This window comes from Falco naumanni, chromosome Z (assembly GCF_017639655.2).
Source record: "Falco naumanni isolate bFalNau1 chromosome Z, bFalNau1.pat, whole genome shotgun sequence".
Classification (NCBI taxonomy): Eukaryota; Metazoa; Chordata; class Aves; order Falconiformes; family Falconidae; genus Falco; species Falco naumanni.
This window is the reverse complement of record NC_054080.1, coordinates 45,896,316-45,915,414: the sequence shown is the minus strand read 5'-3', so window position 1 is coordinate 45,915,414 and position 19,099 is coordinate 45,896,316. Positions and strand designations below refer to the sequence as shown.

General features: G+C 39.6%; 1 protein-coding gene across 2 annotated transcripts in view; it reads left to right on the top strand.

The window, feature by feature from the left end:
- APBA1 (amyloid beta precursor protein binding family A member 1) overlaps positions 1 to 19,099 on the top strand; it is a 91,001-nt gene that overhangs the window by 40,072 nt on the left and 31,830 nt on the right. For both annotated transcript variants that reach the window (XM_040579790.1, XM_040579789.1), the window contains exon 2: positions 12,198 to 13,402. In XM_040579790.1, the coding sequence (XP_040435724.1) occupies positions 12,251 to 13,402 (1,152 nt within the window). In that variant the 5' untranslated portion in view covers positions 12,198 to 12,250. The remainder of the gene's footprint in view (positions 1 to 12,197; positions 13,403 to 19,099) is intronic.

The window sequence follows — 19,099 nt, the reverse complement described above, 5'->3', positions numbered from 1 at the left end:
TCTGGCTGGATCTGTAGGACAAAATCTTTGGTACCAAAGACCTAACATACAATCTTACGCACATTTGAGGAGTCTCGTATCACATGAGCTCTGGTTGGTGTCATGGATGGATTGATGCACTTCACTCCTGAGAGTGAAGTAGCAATATGTTTGTTGATATAAAACATCAGTTTAACAAAGTTTGATAGTAAATGCAGCAGTGGTTTAACAAGGTTCAGTGGCAAGGTACACTTGATCATTTACTGCATAGAGGACAGGATCTGACCAAACTGTCAGGGAGACCATCCCATTGAGTCATGAGGTTCAGAAGGGACCCCTTTAGTTTCTAAACTCTTTCTCAGGAGTCTAGGTGTGGCTGGATCCATACTTAGTCTCAGACTCTGTCAGTGGTTTATATCAAAAGGATATGTGCACAATCAATCCTTTATACCACTTAGCTAAGATTTCGAAGTTTAGCGTGCTATTAATCACTTACCATGAATCTGTTGCAGCAAGGAATCTCTCAACCTAGAGGAGTAACCTTGAGAGGTGCCCCTGCTCAAGGGGAGATCCTGGCATGCAGCCCGCTGCCGTGCAGAAGACCTCAGCAGGCCCTGTGCTGTACACTGTTTATGGAGTAATGTGATTGCCATAGTCGTTTGCGTACCAGCTGTATTTTGGTTGGCGCATGCTCAACTAGCCCTCAGCTGTTGAGCTAGATTTATGGCCCTTAGCTATTGTGCTGTTACCTGGCTCCCCAAAGTTCAGCTTAAGGCAGATGCAGCCATCACAGCACCACTGGTGGCTATTGCTTAAACAGAAAAGGGCCGGGTCAGGAGAGTGTTGTCAAAGCACACCGCCACAACTGGTCCTGTGCCTGAATGCTTACCAGCAGACTGAGCAAATTAGGGGCACTCCTGAATCTTCTGCCAATTGATTGTTGTTTGGAAGAAATCAGGTACGTGATCTCCAAGTGTGTTCTGCAGTGTGCACTGAAGTGCAGTGTGTGTGGGCCATCAGAAGCTGCCCTTTGAAAGTGTACTTCGGCTGCAAACTAAAACACAAATGTAGATCCACTCTGAGAAACTGCCTCTGACAAGTGTATGCAACCTGTTCACTCTGCTAAGCTTCAGAATTTTTTGTGCTACTTCCTTCCCGCCCTTCCCCTCTCCTTCCTCTCCCTTTTTTTTGAGACTTTTTTCAATTAGAATTGATGAGAGTCAGAATTTCAGAGACTTTCAGAAAAGCCAAAACCCCAGCCACAGGTCTGAAAGAGCAAACAATGTTTTCCCAGGATTGACTGTGATTTTTTCAGTCGTGTGCCTGCTTTAATCAAATCATTAATTTAATCAAAGTTAGTTCATTAATGTAATCAAAACATCACTTCAGCTTGTGACTCACTTTTTGTTCCAGAGCCTGGATGTTGTGTATTTGAGCTCAGGATCTGCATGAGTAACTGTTTGCAGAAACTGGCCTGTTTGAAAGTCTGGAAACTTGGCCATGCTAAATTCCTACTGTTGATTGGCTGCTTTTGTACATAAAAATTGTTCTGGTCAGGTAACTGATGTTTAGAAGGGTGTAGCAGAGAAGCCCTTTGGACCCTTAGTTTTCAATAGCTATTACAACAATGCCAGAGTCCCAGAAGACTGTAAGGAAGTTTATGTTGTGCTAATGTTTTAAAAGGTAAGTGAATGCCTTGATAATTGTAGTGTGGCAGCGTAACATCTGTCCAGTGTAGGATAATGGAATGAATGTTGTGGGTTGAAAAACTTTGAAAATTACAGGTCTTTCTAAATGGTTTATGCTGCAGTTCAAGCAAGCAAGAGCTTAGGGGAGTGGGTGGGTCATAATGCTTTGTGGTTTTTAAGAAGTTGGATTTACTACTGATCCATGGGTTTTTACAACTTTTATACAGCTAAAAGCTTTACTTGTCCAGAGAAGTCCATGTAACATGTTCCCCAGACATAACTAAACCCTAACGAAGGCTGGCATTTCTCCACATGCGCAGCTTGGAATAGAACTTGAAGAGTATTAGTAATCACACTGTACACAGCTCAGGGTCTTCAGATGTGTCTCTCAAACAGCAGCTTGCTCAAAGTTTACAGTCTGAGCAAGGGAGATGGGAGTGATGCCTAGCTACAGCCATGGGGGTCCTATCAGGTGAAAAAAAAAAAAAAAATCTGTTGATTCTAATTTGGTTAACCACATCACACTACCACCAGATCATGAAAATCAAAACTAGATGCACTTTATCAAAACCACAAAGCTTTCCATACACTTGCCAGTCTCTACCCACAAAGAAAACTTACCAGAACACAATTACACAGGAGAGAATTCAGAAGAAAAACAAAGAAAACTGAGGCAAGTCACCCAAACACACTTTTCCCTCCCTATGCAATATTTACAGCTAGAGGCTCTGCTCTGCACAAATCCGTCCAAGTCAAGGAACACATACAGACAATGGGAAAAAAGGATATAGTGTAATGGCATTTGAAGATGCATTCATAAGCAAAACAGAACATAAATAAAAGATTTTGTAAACACATGCAGGGTGGCAGTTGTCTTTTTAAAAATTGTTCATTCCTTCCACCCCTGCAGTGCTTTTGTCTTTCTTCCAAACAGAACTGACTTAAAAAAACCCTTCAGCTGGCTCACATTTCTGTAAAAGTAGGTTACTTTGTCTTTTTTTGTATAGCAGTACTTAGAATTTAGTAGAAGAGTATATTTCATGTAAAATATTTTTAATATGCTTACTTAACCATTTCAAATCTTTTTATATTATAAACACATCCAAGTAGTGGAATTACAGCAGAGAAAAACAGCAAGTGAAAAGGGCAGTTTTAACAGAATTTCATGTGTAGTGGCCTTGGAACAGCTAGTTCCGCTAACAGAAATGTGCTGGTTCTGAAAAGTACATTTCAGTCAAGATCTTCCTCAGTGCAGAGGAAAGAGTGATGCTGATATCCTCTCTGTGTGAATAACTAACTCTCTCTCATCAGCTTTGGGGAGCCTCACAGGGTGTATCTTGCTTCCTAAGTCACTGAGGGTGCAGAAATTGTTAGGTTTTCAGGCTAGAAAAATTTTGCTGTTTGGGACCCTGGAACAGAACTGGCGGAGGCAGGTATGGTAAGGCCAGTCAAATGCGCGTGGGTGCTGGTTGATCCTGTACTTTTGGGTTTGAGTTTGGGATGAAAGGAAACAGATTTTTAAATCAAGATATGTTGCTCAGTTGTCTTGCTAACTGTTAGATTTATTAGAGATGCATTTAAGAAGTAAAGAAGTTATTGCTTATATGTCCTAGAGGCTTTTTCCTTTTCTCTCCACATGTGTACTATTCTGCTACTTCAGCCTTTTTTTCTTTGAAACTCTCTTCTGCAAACAGTATTGTGCAATTTGCTTCTGTCAGCTGAATGAAACTAATCAGGCAAACTAGCTGGACTTCACTGTCTGTTGTTCAGCTTGGTTTTACTGAAAGCTACATATTTGCTGAAGAGCCTTCTCTCACATTCTACAAGACCCTTCTTTTCTTGAAGTGGTCTCAATACCATACAAATGTATGTGTGTCTGTCATAACCTGTGGCTTGATTGCATTAAAGAATTAAAAAAATCTAGAGGTTTTTTTTGAAAACTTTGCTTTTTATAACAAAATTGATAAACTTTATTTCCCCCTCACAGTATCACTTCAGGTTACTAAATCAGGAGGACTAAGTGACAAAAATTTCAACAGATGAAGAGTGTACTCAATCTTGATTCTTGACTGATCCATCTCCTGTCTTGCTTATACCTAAGATATGTTGCTTCAGACTGTGCAACACTGACCAAGAATAGAACTGAGTAAGATTCATCCAGAAAGGTTGGATGAAGTCTGTATGTGCAGGCAGAGGAGTAATATCCAAGGGCTTTTTGGACATACTAGTTTTTACTCTCTATGTGAGTGAAGCTTGAGGCATCCTTACTCACCCTAAAGACAGCCATGCCCTGCAGCTTCCTGGATCATATTTTTTAGCTCTGTCTGCATCTATTCTATATTATGCTATTAATGGCGTCTCAAAGGAGATAGAGAGGGTATTGGGCTTGCTGGGTCGATTTGGGTTTTTTTTGTAGCATTGGTCAAATCCCTCTTTGTTTAAATAGAGGGAAATATATAGTTTTCATCACTATAAAAATGTCACCAGTTTAAAGATAACATCATTTGCATTCAGAATTCATCACTGGAGAGTCAGCGTTTTCCACTGTGCACTCTGAGACAGTTCTGCCCTTTTACACAGAGGAGGAAAAAATAGTAAATGACAAACAACCATATGTTCTGATTTAGTAAAATTCATTTTTAGTAATTGTAGTTATAGCAGAGATTGAAGCTAGTGTTGCATTGTAATATTGATCTTAAATGTTGTACTTTGACATTGCTTATATACTATTTCAGTTTCTCTTTCTTCTTTGGAAATGGGTTTTATTAGTAACCATGATGTAAATACCAGAGTAACAATTCCAGTGGTCAAAATTTTAGATTATTCAGCTGCTAATTAAAGGTGCAATCCATAATACACCCAGGAATAAAACCATCAGTAACCTGTCAAAGAATCACAGCAGAAAGAGAACCCCCAATTTCCTTTAGCTTAGATGTTACAGGACTTATGATGCTTAATCATTCTGGTTGGGGAGAGCAGTCAGATTTATTCCCTTAACCAATTACAATCTGGACTTGTGATTAATTGGTTTTTTGAAGTGTCTTTGATCTGGTGTGTCTAATTGTACTTTACAACAGAGGTTGGTTGTGGATCCTTGTCAAGATTTGTCTCTACTGCTTTTGGTTCATCTCGTCTGTTTGGGCCATAATACCAGCTAACCTTCCTCGGTCAGCAGATGGATGACTTCACATACTCTCAGAGTCCATTGCCTCTGTTTCTTGTGTAGGCAGGACTTCAGTGTTAAAAGGTGGTGGGAAGGTCTGTTGCTTTTCTGATCAGAGTACTCTTTCTCTCTAGAAGATTACGAGATCTGGCCTGTCTGCATTTAAGATTACTGAATGGTGTTTCTTGCACAAGTTTAAATTTTAATTTTGAATAAGGTGGGAATTGGAAGGAGAGAAAAAGTGAGTTTTGAGAGATCATTAATTGTGGTAATTCTAGATCTGTTTACTATGAACAAAACTTTGGGGTTCTTTTCTATCATGTGCAGGTTTCTCTCAGCTCCCCTTTCTTTTCTTGGGGGCAGGCATGGGCTTGGAGGAAGAAGACCCGTGGGTAGGAGATGAAGGAGCTGGTGGTTTGGGTTTTTTTCATCCTGTGCCTATTATATTGGCTTTGTCATTGACTGCATACTCGTCATCAGCTGTTCAGTGTGCTCGGGTTCAATGGAACAGGAAACTGTTTTTTTCTTTCTTCATAGATATTCAGTTTAATAATTGGATGCCTAAAGCTAATTATTACTTTTCTAAAAAAAATTTTCTTATTGATTGAAGACTTGGAAAATGATGCTTCTTATTTGTTTTAATTCCGTATTAAAAACAGGTACAGGTGATTCGTATAGGCAGTAAGTAATTTCTGTTTTCAATAAGCAGTTGTTGTAACTATCATAATTCATCTAAAGTACTTTTCAAAGCTTACATAAACTTGTAAAGACATTTTTCAGATAAATGGTCAGTTTTTTCAACTGGTCTTCTGTAGTTTCACCAGATTGTGTGCTGCAGTAGGTGAAATAGGAGCATGCTTTTTGAAGACTTGCAGCAAGGGTGAAGTTGTGTTATCAGAACAAAAAGTTCAAAAATAGGTACACAGAATTAAAAAATGGAGGGTTAACAATGAAGTTGAGCAAAATACGGCATAGTCTTAGTACTCTGTTGTCTGGGGAGTGATGACATTTCCAGACTCCAGAGGGGCGTTGTGTGACCTGATCAGGTTTCTTGAGTTATGATGTCAATTTAATTTGAAGAGCTATTTAAGAGCTGATGTAAGCAGAAATTCAGATTAGTCCCCTGTAATCACAGAGTTAGTCTGAGATTATGTGGTTTAGGATGTCTGCTGCTGACACATCTTTACCCTTTCCACCACAGAATTTTATACCCTGGTGAGAGCCAAAATATTTTTAGAAACAGTGGGAAACTGAAATCTCTTGCCTGCTTGATCTGCTTTTGAGTTACTCTGGTGCGCAATGCAGCTCAATCCAATTCACTTCCATTCCATCGTGGCTTGTGTACTCCTTTCGTTATTGTTCCATCTACATCTCTGGTGTTAATAACATAATGTTTGTGTTGTTTATGGGGAAGCTTATAACTACTCATCTAAACAATAGATGTAATTATTAATGTATAACAGATAAAAATAGATGTATAAAAGAATTCCCAAGAACTTGTAGGTTTTGTTTATTTTTCTGCTGCAGGCTTAAATCCTGTGATGGTCCTGTTCTAGTAGTGCGGTGGTTCTTTGGTCATAAATTCATGGGTTTGCGTTTTTTTCCTCTGTTATGCCCAAAATTGGATTTCTTGTGTGCTTTCAGTTGTGGGACACCTGAATAGTAAGCCACTGAGCCTTGTGCCAGGGTGCTTGATCTTTGGCTAGTTGCAATTCTCTTGTTAGGCACAGGACTTTTAGGTGCCATGGCCAAGGTGACATTGTAAGCATGGGCCAATGTACAGCTCTCTTTTATTTTAACAGCAGTATTTTCTTACTTTTTATTAGGAATCTGTGTACTCTTTTAGGCTAGTTGTGGTCAAAAAAGACTGACGCTGGTGGAAGCTACCCCCTTTTGAAATTTACATACCTTAGTAGAAAATAAAAGGCCTTTTATTGAACAGCAAGTAGAGTGTGTTTTGAACTTTGCTCCTGCCGAGTTCAGAAGCAGCCCTAGGACTCAGAAATGGAAGCTTGCAGGATTATTATGAAGAAAACTGAAGTAAAAGACTTTTCAGAAAATATTAAAGGCAAATTATAGTGTTGAAACTAATGTGTTTAACTTGTTTAAAATATTACAGTGATACAAGGATTCCACAAACATTCGTATAAAATTTTTGTGTGCGGAGTAACACTGTGCATGCAGCTTTTTGGCTTTACACTTACAACATTTTGAGTGTTAAGTTGTTCAGCCTCATCAGTGTGAACGAATGCATGAATGAGTGTGTGTGCATGTGGTATTAATGTCACTTTCCAAGTGCTGCTTTTGCTGACTGGCAAGAAGCATACTTTCACAGCTTCTTTTTTTTTTTTTTTTTGTTTAAAGCTCTTTTGGATGAGCTTACTTAGCACATGGCAGCAGAAGCGATTGGGTTTACGGTTCGGAAAAGAGAATCATCTAACACAGGAGAGGTGGGGAATTCTCTCTGGGAGGGCATCACATATGTTGTTAAATTCTCAGCCATTTTATACCATAGGGGCTCTTTATAAAAAAAAAGAAAATATTTTGAAGGTGTGTCTCAAAAACATAGATTTGCTAACATTGACTATGTTGGTTTTTTGAAAGTTAGCTTGTGTTTGTATGTTTTGTCAATAACTGTATCTCTACAAGTGATACAGCGGTGTATTGCTGGAGTCTGGAAAAACACAGGTGCTTTGTGAAATTCCACAGAGAATGTGCCTTCTCAAATTCAGAGGTCTCTTTGCTTCTCGTGTGAGTTAGAGTTATGGTTAAATGTGTTCAAAGAATAACTATTTTTTGTGAAATACGTGTAAATACATCCAAAGGTTTTAGGGAAGACAAAACTATTTTTGCTTACATGCTCAACTGGCGTAATAACTTCTTCTCTTGCAAAAGTTCTGCAAAATAAGAGGAAACAGTTATGCTTCTTACAAATGAAAAGACTATTTAAAAGATATATACGTGTAATACCCCTCACAGCAATACAGTCTGGGGTTGGTGGGGCCAAGGGGCAGCTCTGGGTCATGGCCTGAGCAGCAAAAAAAGGGACAACAGTGCCTGGGGCAGTGTGAGCAGGACATGGCCTTAAAAGCCAAGGGAGGACAGGGACTGTCCCCTCTGCTCAGCACCTTTCAGACCTCACCTGGGCACTGCCTCCACTTTGGGTCCCCAGTACGGGAACGACACTGACAAACTGGTGAGAGGTGTGGGGAGGCCACAGAGATGGTGGGGTTGGAGCCCTTGTCTGCAAGGGGGGGCTGTGGGACCAGGGCTGGCCCAGCTGGGAGGAGGGACAGTTTTGGGGGCACCCAAAGAGGCCAGGGGATGGAGGAGATGCAGCTGGGCTCTTCGTGGTAGTGTGGGGCAGGAGGGTGGGTCAGAGACAGGCAAATTCTGAAATAGGGAAATTCAAACCGGCTGAAAGGAAGAAAAGTTCTCCCAGCAAGGACAGCCCAGAAGTGGAGCGGGGGCCCAGACAGGCTGTGCCATCCCCAGCCTTGGAGGTTATCAGGCCCCAGGTGGGTAAGGCCCTGGTCAGCCTGGCCTGAGCTCAGGGCAGGCTGTGCTTTGGGCAGGGCTTGGGCTGGAGACCTCCTGTGGTCCCCTCCTAACTGTTACCCTGTTATCCTCTGTGTGACAAAAGCCACTGGCTACGTGTATGTCTAGGGGTTCTCTTGCTTCCACCTGGCAACAGCTTTGTTTTGAGACAGTAATAATAGTACAAGACCTACTGCACCTGCGATCTTTTATTCCAAAAAGTGGGGACTGGACTGTGGAAATAGGATGCATAGTGGTCTTACAAAGTCAACTCTAAAAGGTGTATTTGGAATAATTTAAGAAAAAAAAGCTTCATTTCTGCCTGCATGCACAAGAAACAATCATAAACAAGCATATAAAACATATTTAAAAACATATAAAAAATAAAGCAAACAATTATACATCTGGACTTGAGAAGCAAATAACAAACTAAGTTAGAATCTGAACACTCACATTTTCACCTTTTCTTATTGCATGACTTTTCCTGAGTAGCACTGGGAATGGATGTTGTGGTCTTGCTCCAAGATGATCGTATGCCCTTTGGTGGTGTTTTAAACACTTCTTTTTTGTAATATAAAGTAGCAGAGAAAAATCCTTAAACTTCCAGGTTTTCTTTATGTTGCTTGAGAAATATGTGGAGATTTTTTTCTTCTTTACAGGCAGGAAGGTAGTTTAACCTTCAGCAAAGAGCTAGTTGCAGTAGTAATCAGCCTTTGATTTCTCTATTTTGGAGAGATTTATCCATCAAGTCCTGAGTGCAAAGCTAAGAGTGCTTACAGAGCACTTTCTTGTGTATGTTTGATTACTGGAGCATAGCTGTTGTGCAGGGTAATTAATGTGAGAGGATAATATCTTTCAGATGGGTGTTGTGTCTTTATTTCCAAGGTCAGATGACCTCTTTTACTTATATTCTCTTCCATCTATGTCATTTTATATAGTTATTGATTTTTGTTTGCTTGCTGGAAATAAAATGCTTTTTTGAAGGCCTGGTGAGAAAAATCAGGTAGACCTTATATTTGCTTTAGGGAAATGCTACTAAGAATGAAAAAATTTGGTTTTTAGCAGTTTTCCACCTACCATGTATGAAAATGGATTTAGTGCTTCTAACCCCCAACCTTAATAGGTGGTTCTTTAAATTATTGTCCTAAAGACTGATTGTTAAACAGTTAAATAAATGTACGTGACTTAGAAGCTTACTTTTCATTGAAGGTTATTGGGGCCTAGGTGACCTAAGGGCATTTATTCAGATCTACAGTTTTTGAAGTAAACTTATTTTCTGTTCTAACAATTAAAATTTCTTTTTTGAAAGTTTCAAAATACATCTGAAAACAATGTTTTATTACTTCTAGAATTAAAGAGTAACATTTAATTGAAATTACTGGAGGAAGGGCAACACAAGAGGATCTTTTCCAGTAAAAAGCTTTAAGTAAAGCTTAACAGTTTCATCCTCATCCCCTCAAAAGACACAACCTTGAAAATTTCAGGATATCAATATTTGTTATTAACCTGAGATCGTTACTCAAATGAGAGCAATTTCACAAGTGGAAATTTGGAGACTTCCAGTTTACAAAAGGAGAATATTTGGGCTCTCAGGTAGTTTTCAGCAGTATTTTCTATTTGCAATTTCTGCAGTTTGTTTCTCACAGCTAGACATGTTAGTAATGCTGCTGTCTGTAGTATGCATTATGTTGCGTATGTAGACTTCTAAACCAGAATCATGTATTTTCAGATATTATCAGAACTTTCATTGTTATAAATATTGTGGCATTTGATACCTTGTTTGACTTGAGGTATGGGTAGTCTTCATGTAGTTGAATTTTGCCTTCCTTTCTAACTGAAAAATGTTAAAAATGTGGCAGGATAACATGTGATAAAGATTTCAGAAAGTTGGTCATCATCCTGTGTTTATGTGTAACTTCATTTCTTTCAATTAGTACTGCCCTTTTCCTGTGGCTGACCAATGACACTTAGGTGTAAGTCAGGGGCTGCTTGAGTGCAACCCATTTAAGGTAGAATTTTTAAACAGTCCTTTATTTTAGCCTAGTGCTGTCTGTGTCCAAAGCAATGGAAGTTTTATAACTGACTTCAGTGGAAGCAGGCAGTCCTGCTTGGTATGGACTTTTCAAAGGGCTATTACTTTAGAACTGCATTTTGAATAGGGTTATTATTTTAGAACTGCATTTTTTATATACTATATAATATACTATACATTTTTCTGCCTTGTGATGAGGGTGAGAAATGCATGTATTAAGATTAAACGCAGCATGCTAGATTTGCAAAAAATATGTATATGCTGTTTCTGAAAATGTAAAGATCTGTCTGGAACAAGGGCCAAGACATATTTTGTTTCCTTTATTTTAAAAGGACTATTAAGTTTTAAAGGCTAAAACATTAGGTGTGACAAAGACAAGGAGTGTTTGCTGAGCTGGAAGCTGCTCCCACTAGATTTGCCATGGTAATATAGCACAAGTAACTCCCACTGAGGCTTGCGTACCTGTCAACTTAACTAATAGAGGGCAACTGAAATTACTGTTGCTTTCTCATCACAGGAAGTTATTCTCACTGCTTTTGTTGCACAGAGCTCATTTAGTCAGCAAAGTGTCACCTGAGACTCCTTGCCTCAGTTCAGTAGATTTAAGTACTATTTTATATTCATGTTAATTTTTTTTAATCGGTAGTTGGCGCATGCTTTTATAGATCCTCCAAGTTAGAAGTTTTCCAACAGGTACCTTTTCTTTTAGGACTTGTAAGTCATGGTCTAGAGCTGCATTTTAATTAAGGATATGTGGTTTGACCTAGGGACCTAAAAAGACATAAAATGTCCTTTTTATGACACATTTTAAAAACATAGGGCAAGGTTCAAAACAGCTGAAGCCCTTACCTAAAAATGAAGCCTTCTGAGGTAGATAGGCCTGTTTGCTCCATGAAACTTGCAGAAGCTAATCTGTATTCTTATGGCGTTTTCCTGTTTCTGTGGCTTATATATTTACTATTATTGACAGACCTCTTCAGTAATTCTGTCATCTTTTGAGATTTTTGCTCAAAGTCGTCAAGGGTAAGATCACTCATTAGTCTCAATGTGGTCATGGTTATGACTTCTCCATGGTTTAGGAAAGATACTTGGTGCAGAAGCCATCTTGAAGTGATTACAGAGACATTCTACAAAGGTAACAATGTTGTATCTAGGTGTCATGGGCTTCTCTAGGGATAAGATGTTTCAGATACCCTGAGAGTGCGTTTTTATTTCTGATTATTTTTTCAAAAGTGCATAGGGTGAGTAGCTTAGCTGAAGATACCATACTGAAGAAGTGTAGTATGCATAGCTGTCATGTACCTGAGCAACTGCAGACTCCTGTGATGTTACTAAATCTGTGGTTCTACATTACAGAATCCATCCTTCACATTGGGTTAGTGAGCTGTAGGGAGAGCAGCAGAGCAAAGGTGGAATATTCTTGTCATAGCTCTACCGTGGTTGAGCCCCTGGCAAAAGTTAGCTTTTCTAACATTTGCTTGCCAACTTCATTGAATTGCCACAGCACTCCATAGAAGCATCTCCAAGGAATTGCTTGGAAATGATCCTTCCACAAAGAATGTCTGTAGAAATAAGAAGTTCAGTCCCCAAGGGGATTTTTGTTGGTTGCTGCTGTTGGAGATCATTTGCATGGGAGGTCATACTGTTTTGCTGGCTGTCATCTGACTTCAGAGCTGATGAAGTCAAATGTTCATCTGCTGGGGAGGGAAGGGTAGGGTGCCTTTTGTTGCTTCTGTTTATTGACTCTACTTTTTTTTAAGAGTAATGTCAGAGGTTTTTTTTTTTTATTTCTTTCCAGCTGTGATAGACAAAATGTCAATACAGTAAGGGACCTACCCACCAGAACTTGCCATGAACCATTTGGTTGGACCACCTGAGGGGGAAGTACATGAAAAGCCAGCAAGCGGAGCAGTGAACGAGTCAGTGGAGGCCGACCTGGAGCACTCAGAGGTGGAAGAGGAGCAGCGGTATGCAACTCACTACCCAAGGCATACAAACAGCAGCCAAAGGGGCCTGTCCGGGCAGGAGGAGGAAGGGATGTTAGCTCGGTCAGCCAGCACTGAGAGTGGTTTCCACAATCACACAGATACTGCAGAAGGGGATGTGATAGCCACAGTGGAGGACAGTTATGACACAGAGAGAGTTCAGGAAAATGAAGATGAGAGCATGTATGCAGTGCAGTACAGGCCTGAGTCTGAGGAGTACACGGAGAATGCCGAGGCTGAGCATGGCGAGGCCATTCATAATCGAACATTGCCCAATCACTTACATTTCCATTCCATTGAACACGAGGAAGCCATGAATGCAGCCTACTCAGGTTACGTCTATACGCATCGGCTCTTCCACCGAGGAGAAGATGAACAGTATGCTGAGCCTTACGCCGACTATGGACTGCAGGAGCATGTGTATGAGGAGATAGGAGATACACCAGACCTCGATGTCAGGGACGGGATCCAACAGTATGAGCGGGAGAGGGAGGAAGCCGACAACTACCGCAAGGAGGCACTTGGTGCTCGCCTTCACCATTATGATGAACGGTCTGATGGCGAGTCTGACAGCCCTGAGAAGGAGGCAGAGTTTGCACCCTACCCGAGAATGGATAGTTACGAACAAGAGGAGGACATTGATCAGATTGTAGCAGAGGTGAAGCAGAGCATGAGCTCTCAGAGCTTAGACAAGGCAGCTGAAGACATGCCAGAGGCGGAGCAGAGTTTGGAGCATGGTCATGCTGTTGCTGGTGGTGGGCATGAAAGTAACGGCCAGGTCCCAGCTGTGTCTCGAGTTGCACCCAGCTCGGGAGAATCTGTACAGAGGTACAGCAAGGAAAAGAAAGATGCAATTTCACTGGCCATCAAGGATATTAAAGAGGCTATTGAGGAGGTGAAGACAAGGACCATCCGTTCTCCTTATACCCCTGATGAACCTAAGGAGCCTATCTGGGTGATGAGGCAGGACGTCAGTCCAACCAGGGACTCTGACGACCAGAGGCCACTAGATGGAGATGTGAGTATACAAAGCTTTCAGCTCTCAGGTTATGTATGTCTCCTTCCTTTAAATGTGGCAAACATGGCAGTGAAGGAAGATGCATTTTGTTCTTGTTCTGTGACTTATCCTTCAGTAGAGTATGTACTGCTTTTTTGAGTTTGTACTTTAAAGAGCATGTGCATTACCAGTGGGCCAAATTTTTCTTTATGCATCACTGCTGACCCCCAGCCATACTGTACAAGAATTTGTCACATGAAGCTCTTTACTTGTTTTTTCTGAAACAAATACTGTTACATTTTTTACTGCCACTGGATATTTTAGTCTAGCTACCAAACACTTTGTCCTCTATTACCTGTCCTTGTGTGTTTCTGTTAATTGCAGGTTTCTAAGTTTCGTTTTCTGTCACATAACAATACTAACAATTCCACTAGAAATCTGTTAATATTCTTCATGATGTTACCATGGCTCAGAGTCATATTCCAGAAAAGTTGCAGGTTTTTGTCTACTAGCAGGCTATAGAAATGTGTTACAAACCTCAGTATATTACATTTTCACTGTAAAGCATATTTACTGTACAGCAACCTAAGTGTCAAAGGCCATTGCTCAGATTTACAGCATCAACATTTCTGAAATTCTGTACTTTTGGCATGAAGTTGAATTTGGATCAGAATCAGGTCTCAGTTTGTGGTTGCAGCTGCCTGTATGATAGTCTTTACTTGAAGTTTTATGGGTTTTCTGCATTTCTAATAAAATAAACTCATAAACAACTGTTAACTACATTACGTTTTTGCCTGATATGAAAAGAGCTGGTAAGCTAAATTTGCTGGCCAAAAATAGTATATCATATGGACCCATGCTATTACTTGAAGGATAAGGGCACTGGAAACATCTGCTCCATCCTCTAAACTGCTGTGGAATTTTTTTTTGTGACCTTTAGTTTTTTGGAAGAACACTGAAAATAGAACATTTTATCTGTTGTTTGGTGTTTGAAACTGAATTATTGTTACATTCTATAAATTCATCAGAACTATCCAAAACACCTCAGCCTCTGCAAAGGGAATTCAGATGGTGAAAAAAGATCATATGCCATGTGGATCTATGACAGGCTTCTGATTTCTTTGCCTTCAAGGCAATGAAGGCTGGTATTCTACAGACAGGAAGAGATTTTTGGAACATGGTATTTGAGTTTCTCAAAAACCATGCAAGCTGACTGATACATGCAGCTTCCAGATTTTATTTTTCCTGGAAAACTGTTGGAAACACACAGTGATGAGTGTGTTTGGGTTGGGATTTTTTACTTCATAGTTTAATTGATTTTTTTTCTTATTTAATTATTTCTGTTACAGAGTTGATTAGCAGTCACATAAAGGGCTAAAGCAATCTTCCAGATTGTTCTATATGGGAGAACAATTATTTTTAACTTAACTTCTTTACAAATTTCCAAAAGCTGTAATTATTTCTCTCCCATTTTTCAGGTAGATTTTGCTGTACATTTTGTTTACCATGTTGTCTGTGTTTGTAAGTGCTGTCTTTGTCTGGGAAGATCGAAGAACTTCCTGTTGCTTCCTGATTGTCTGATTGTAAATGGTCTCAGTGACATTAGGTTGGGGATCCTGAGAGTACTGAGTCCTTCCTGAAGGTGCTTCAGCTGCTCTCCAAACTCTTGCTGCACCTTCCTGAATTCAATTGCCTAAGGTATGCTGGTAGGATTCAGCCTGGTATGTTCATATAGTAAAAAGAACAGGTGTTTCTGTTGGTTGGTATCTACATTAAGTATTGAAATACACAGAGGTTTCTGTTTTGCACCAAAAGTTGATTTCTCATTCCATATTTCTCATAGCCTGTCAGATAAGAACCTGACTGAGATTTTCAGCCCTGGCTGTAATCAAAACAGTGATGTATAATGACAGTTAATATAGCTCACTGCAAAGATAAACAATGGTTGCAGATGGGCAGACAGTCTGTGTTCGTGGAAGGAAGGAAGTCAAGTGTATAGTTTAGAAGATCTTTAGCAGATTGAGGGGAATACATGCTGTAGAAGAAGGGACTTGGGACTGGGTAGGAATTCTGTTTTTCACTAAAGGTGAGGTATGTATTTGCTTTACTGGATTCTTTAATTCAGATACCAACTCATGAACAGTCTAAGCAGTCTGCTTTCTTTAACAAAGCATTTGTAGAACCGCTTAGCAGTAAACTGGGCTAAATTAGGTTGTGTTGACCGAATGACCATGAGTGATAAATTGTAATAAATGTATAGTTGAAGTTCATTCATCTAAATGTAGATTTTTCTTCTGTATCCCTTGAGAAAGGAACAGGATCTCAGACAGGAGCTTCTCAGTTGTAAATGCCAGAGATGTTATTAAGTCTGATGTGTAACATTGGACTTGAAATAAGAAAGAATTACATAAGGCAGACACCCTTTTCTTCCCCCAAAAGTATCAAGAGGCTACAGATAAGTGATGCAAATTGGGTGCTTTTATTACCTTCAGTTATTCTGCAGGTCTACGTTGAAAATGGTCCCCACATTGTTTTTTAACAAAACAATTTTGCTTTTAGAGATAGGACTTAACTTGAAAATATTTGTAATCATTTTGTGTTGTTAACCATATAATACTGAAAGTGGTAAGACATTTTTAGATACAAATAGCAGTCACTTTTTATTTAGCTAGGAGTTCTCCACAAGAGAACAATGAAGCCAGGGAATCAGAAGAATGATTTGCAGTTCACACATTAATACAACAACCTCTTTCGCCTATTTTCACAAAAAAGCAGCTGTTGCTTCTCAGTGCTGGGCATTTGGATGATACATTCACAGCAGAACGTTCGATAGAGTACCAGTTGGAAGTGTCCAGAGACTATTTTGTGAAGCTAACAATCCAAAAGTGTTCAGCTGGCCTGCAGCTGGGTATGGTTTGGGACTGTTAGAAAAGACATGCAACGACTGTGATGGTAAGAAAGCTACAGGTCACTGTATCTGTTTGTTTTCAGGTTTATTCACACTTTATCTACAAGGAATTTCAGTCATTCCTATGTATTTCTTCTCAAAAGAAATATTTGATAGGTATATGAAAAAAAAAATTGGTCATAGCCCATGAACAATTTTACTCTAACAAACTCTAGTAGTCTTGTGATGTAGGAGGCGGGTGGCAGAGTTCTGTGAATAAATAAATAGTGTACCAAAGTACCTGCTTAATATTTAACAATGGAGAGTATTTGCTGTCATGTGCCTTGTGCACCCTGATTTAGTGATGCATGCTTTCACGTGAATAAGAGAAGGTCTGGACATTTAGTTTGTGGAGAAGGTGTTGTATTTATGTTTTTGGTAAAAGCTGAAAAATTCTCCCAGTGTCCTTTGAATAAATGCAGTAAGATTTTATGAGGTTTGCCACACATACAAGAGAAGAACAATTGACATAAATTTCTGAAATATTCTGGTGTGTTAGCTGTATGGAAGGTCTAAAAAAACATTTTTAAAATGTCATAAAACTTTGAGAGTAGTGGCTTGCTTAGTTGTGGAAGTACAGAGACCTGTTGAGAAGAGTCCTGAAAGTCACAAAAGCTAAAGTAGGTTGGTTTTTTTTTGGTTGAGCTTTAAAGAACAATTCTGTCCTTTTGTTTCCAGAAGAGAGAAGCTGGCTGCCTGCTTCACTTCTGCCATAATCAGGAGAAAAATTGGAAGGAGAAATTCTCCATTTCAGAACTAAGCACCATGATCTTTTTCTGAGGTCCGTTCAGTTATCCATGGGGTTATAGATCTGAAGCCATGTTTTGGGGGCCTGCAAGGCACGGTGTGTTGCTGCGTGCCCAGACTTTGGTTTTGCAAACCCCCCTCATCAGTGTTTACAGTCTCAGTTCCTCTGCAGACACTTGAGATGGTGTGGTTAGAATAAACTCAATATATAAAGTAAAAACCATATGCATGGGTGGTTTAGATTTGTGAAGGAGAAATTCAGAGCTGAAGACAACCCTCTCAGGCAGAACAGAGCTGAGCTGCATTGTTTTGCTTCTCTGTTCTTTCTGGTTACGTAAGTTTTATTTCAACCTTTGAGTTCTCAGTTGCAAGATTTTCTCAATTCTGATAACTCCAGAAGTGAAGTGTTTTCATGGACATGAATTTGCTTCACTTTTTCCACAGCAGAAGTAATGTATTATTAACAAGGCAGTAGAGAAGTCTGTTTTAAATAATTGAGCAGGTTTCAGTAATAGGTGAACTAAGGGGGAAGAAAGACAAAGAAAATACATGAAATAAAGATGAGTTTATATTGATGAGATATTGTTTTCTTTTTCTGGGCAGACCTTTTAAAACTGTTGGCAGAGCACACAGAATACAGGTCAACTTTCCATCATCGATGCAAGATCACAGTGTTAAAATTATACAGAAAAAAATTCCCCCCAAAAAAACAAACCAAAAATCATATTTAAAAAAACGAAACAAACAAAAACCCCAACCAACCAGAAAAAAACCCACTCATTTTAATATCCAGGGCAGAAAGCTTGATGCTGATTCATCAATCACACAGAAGAAAGCTTAAATTTATCAATTTGTCTTACTTGAAAACAAACACTTCCCAGATGAGTTATGGGTTTCTAAATTGCGGTGAGCACTGTATACATAACCCCTTGAATATTTTTTGATTTATTATCGTTTTTAATTATTGAAAGATGAAAGCAATTCCAAGTGGTTTTTGTGATGTTGAAATCTAGTTTTTTACAGTTAAAGTCTTTTGAAGACACAGGAAGCATCCATTACTGATTTTAGACTGACACCTGAAGCTGCATTCAAACTACAAGTTCAAGTGAAAGTGCAGTTTTCCAGAAAGGAGAGAGAGAAACAGCCAGCACTGAAAGGGCTTCCCAGAGCCCTGCTGTGCTGACAGCCCCTCTATCCAGTGCACGTGCTGCTGGACAGACCCTACCCCCATAGCATCTGTGTGTGATCTAATGGGCAGTCAGAGCCCATACAGCCTAAGATTTTATTCAAAGAGAAGTTACCAGCTAAACAAAGTGTGACTGTGGTACCACATGGTTACTGCTACTGACTCATGTGGCCAAGAGACTCTGAAATGGGCAAAAAGAAAGGGTCATCTTGCCCTAAGAGGCTCAGTTATGTTTATTGTTTGCTCACTTGGACTTGTTGGTGTCAGGTCTAAATCTCTGTGTATTGTTAGGTATGTTTTTATTTTGTATTTCAGACTTAGTAATATAAGAGTAACAGACGGGGCTCTTGCTTCAAAGACTTTGGCAGAGGTGCACAGTTATTGCTTAGGTCAAAATTCGTATTTTTGTGACTTCAGTGAATTTTACTGAAGAATTAGCAACTTTGTGGTATGCAGACACTCATGGACAGTGTGCTTGTTTTAAAAAAAGCTAGTTTATTCAGAGCTTTTGAGTTGTGTAGCATGTGTGGACAGTCAGGTCTCTCAAGTGGGATTGCCAGTCATTGTCCAGATGATGGCAAGTGGCTGGAGGCTCCGTCCATGCTTGCAGGGCATCATCAGCTGGATCAGGGGAGATTCCCCAAACTATGACTGCCCAAACTGCATTTGTTCTCAAGTCTTACAGTTGGTCTGTGATCCTACATGTCCACTCTAGCATGTGTGATCCATGGCTATAGTGTACCTTAAGCTACATATAAAACACTTTCTAAGTTAACTGTGTACACAAGACTGTCACACATGACCTTATTTACCTGCATCTGTAGGAATAGTTTCTGTC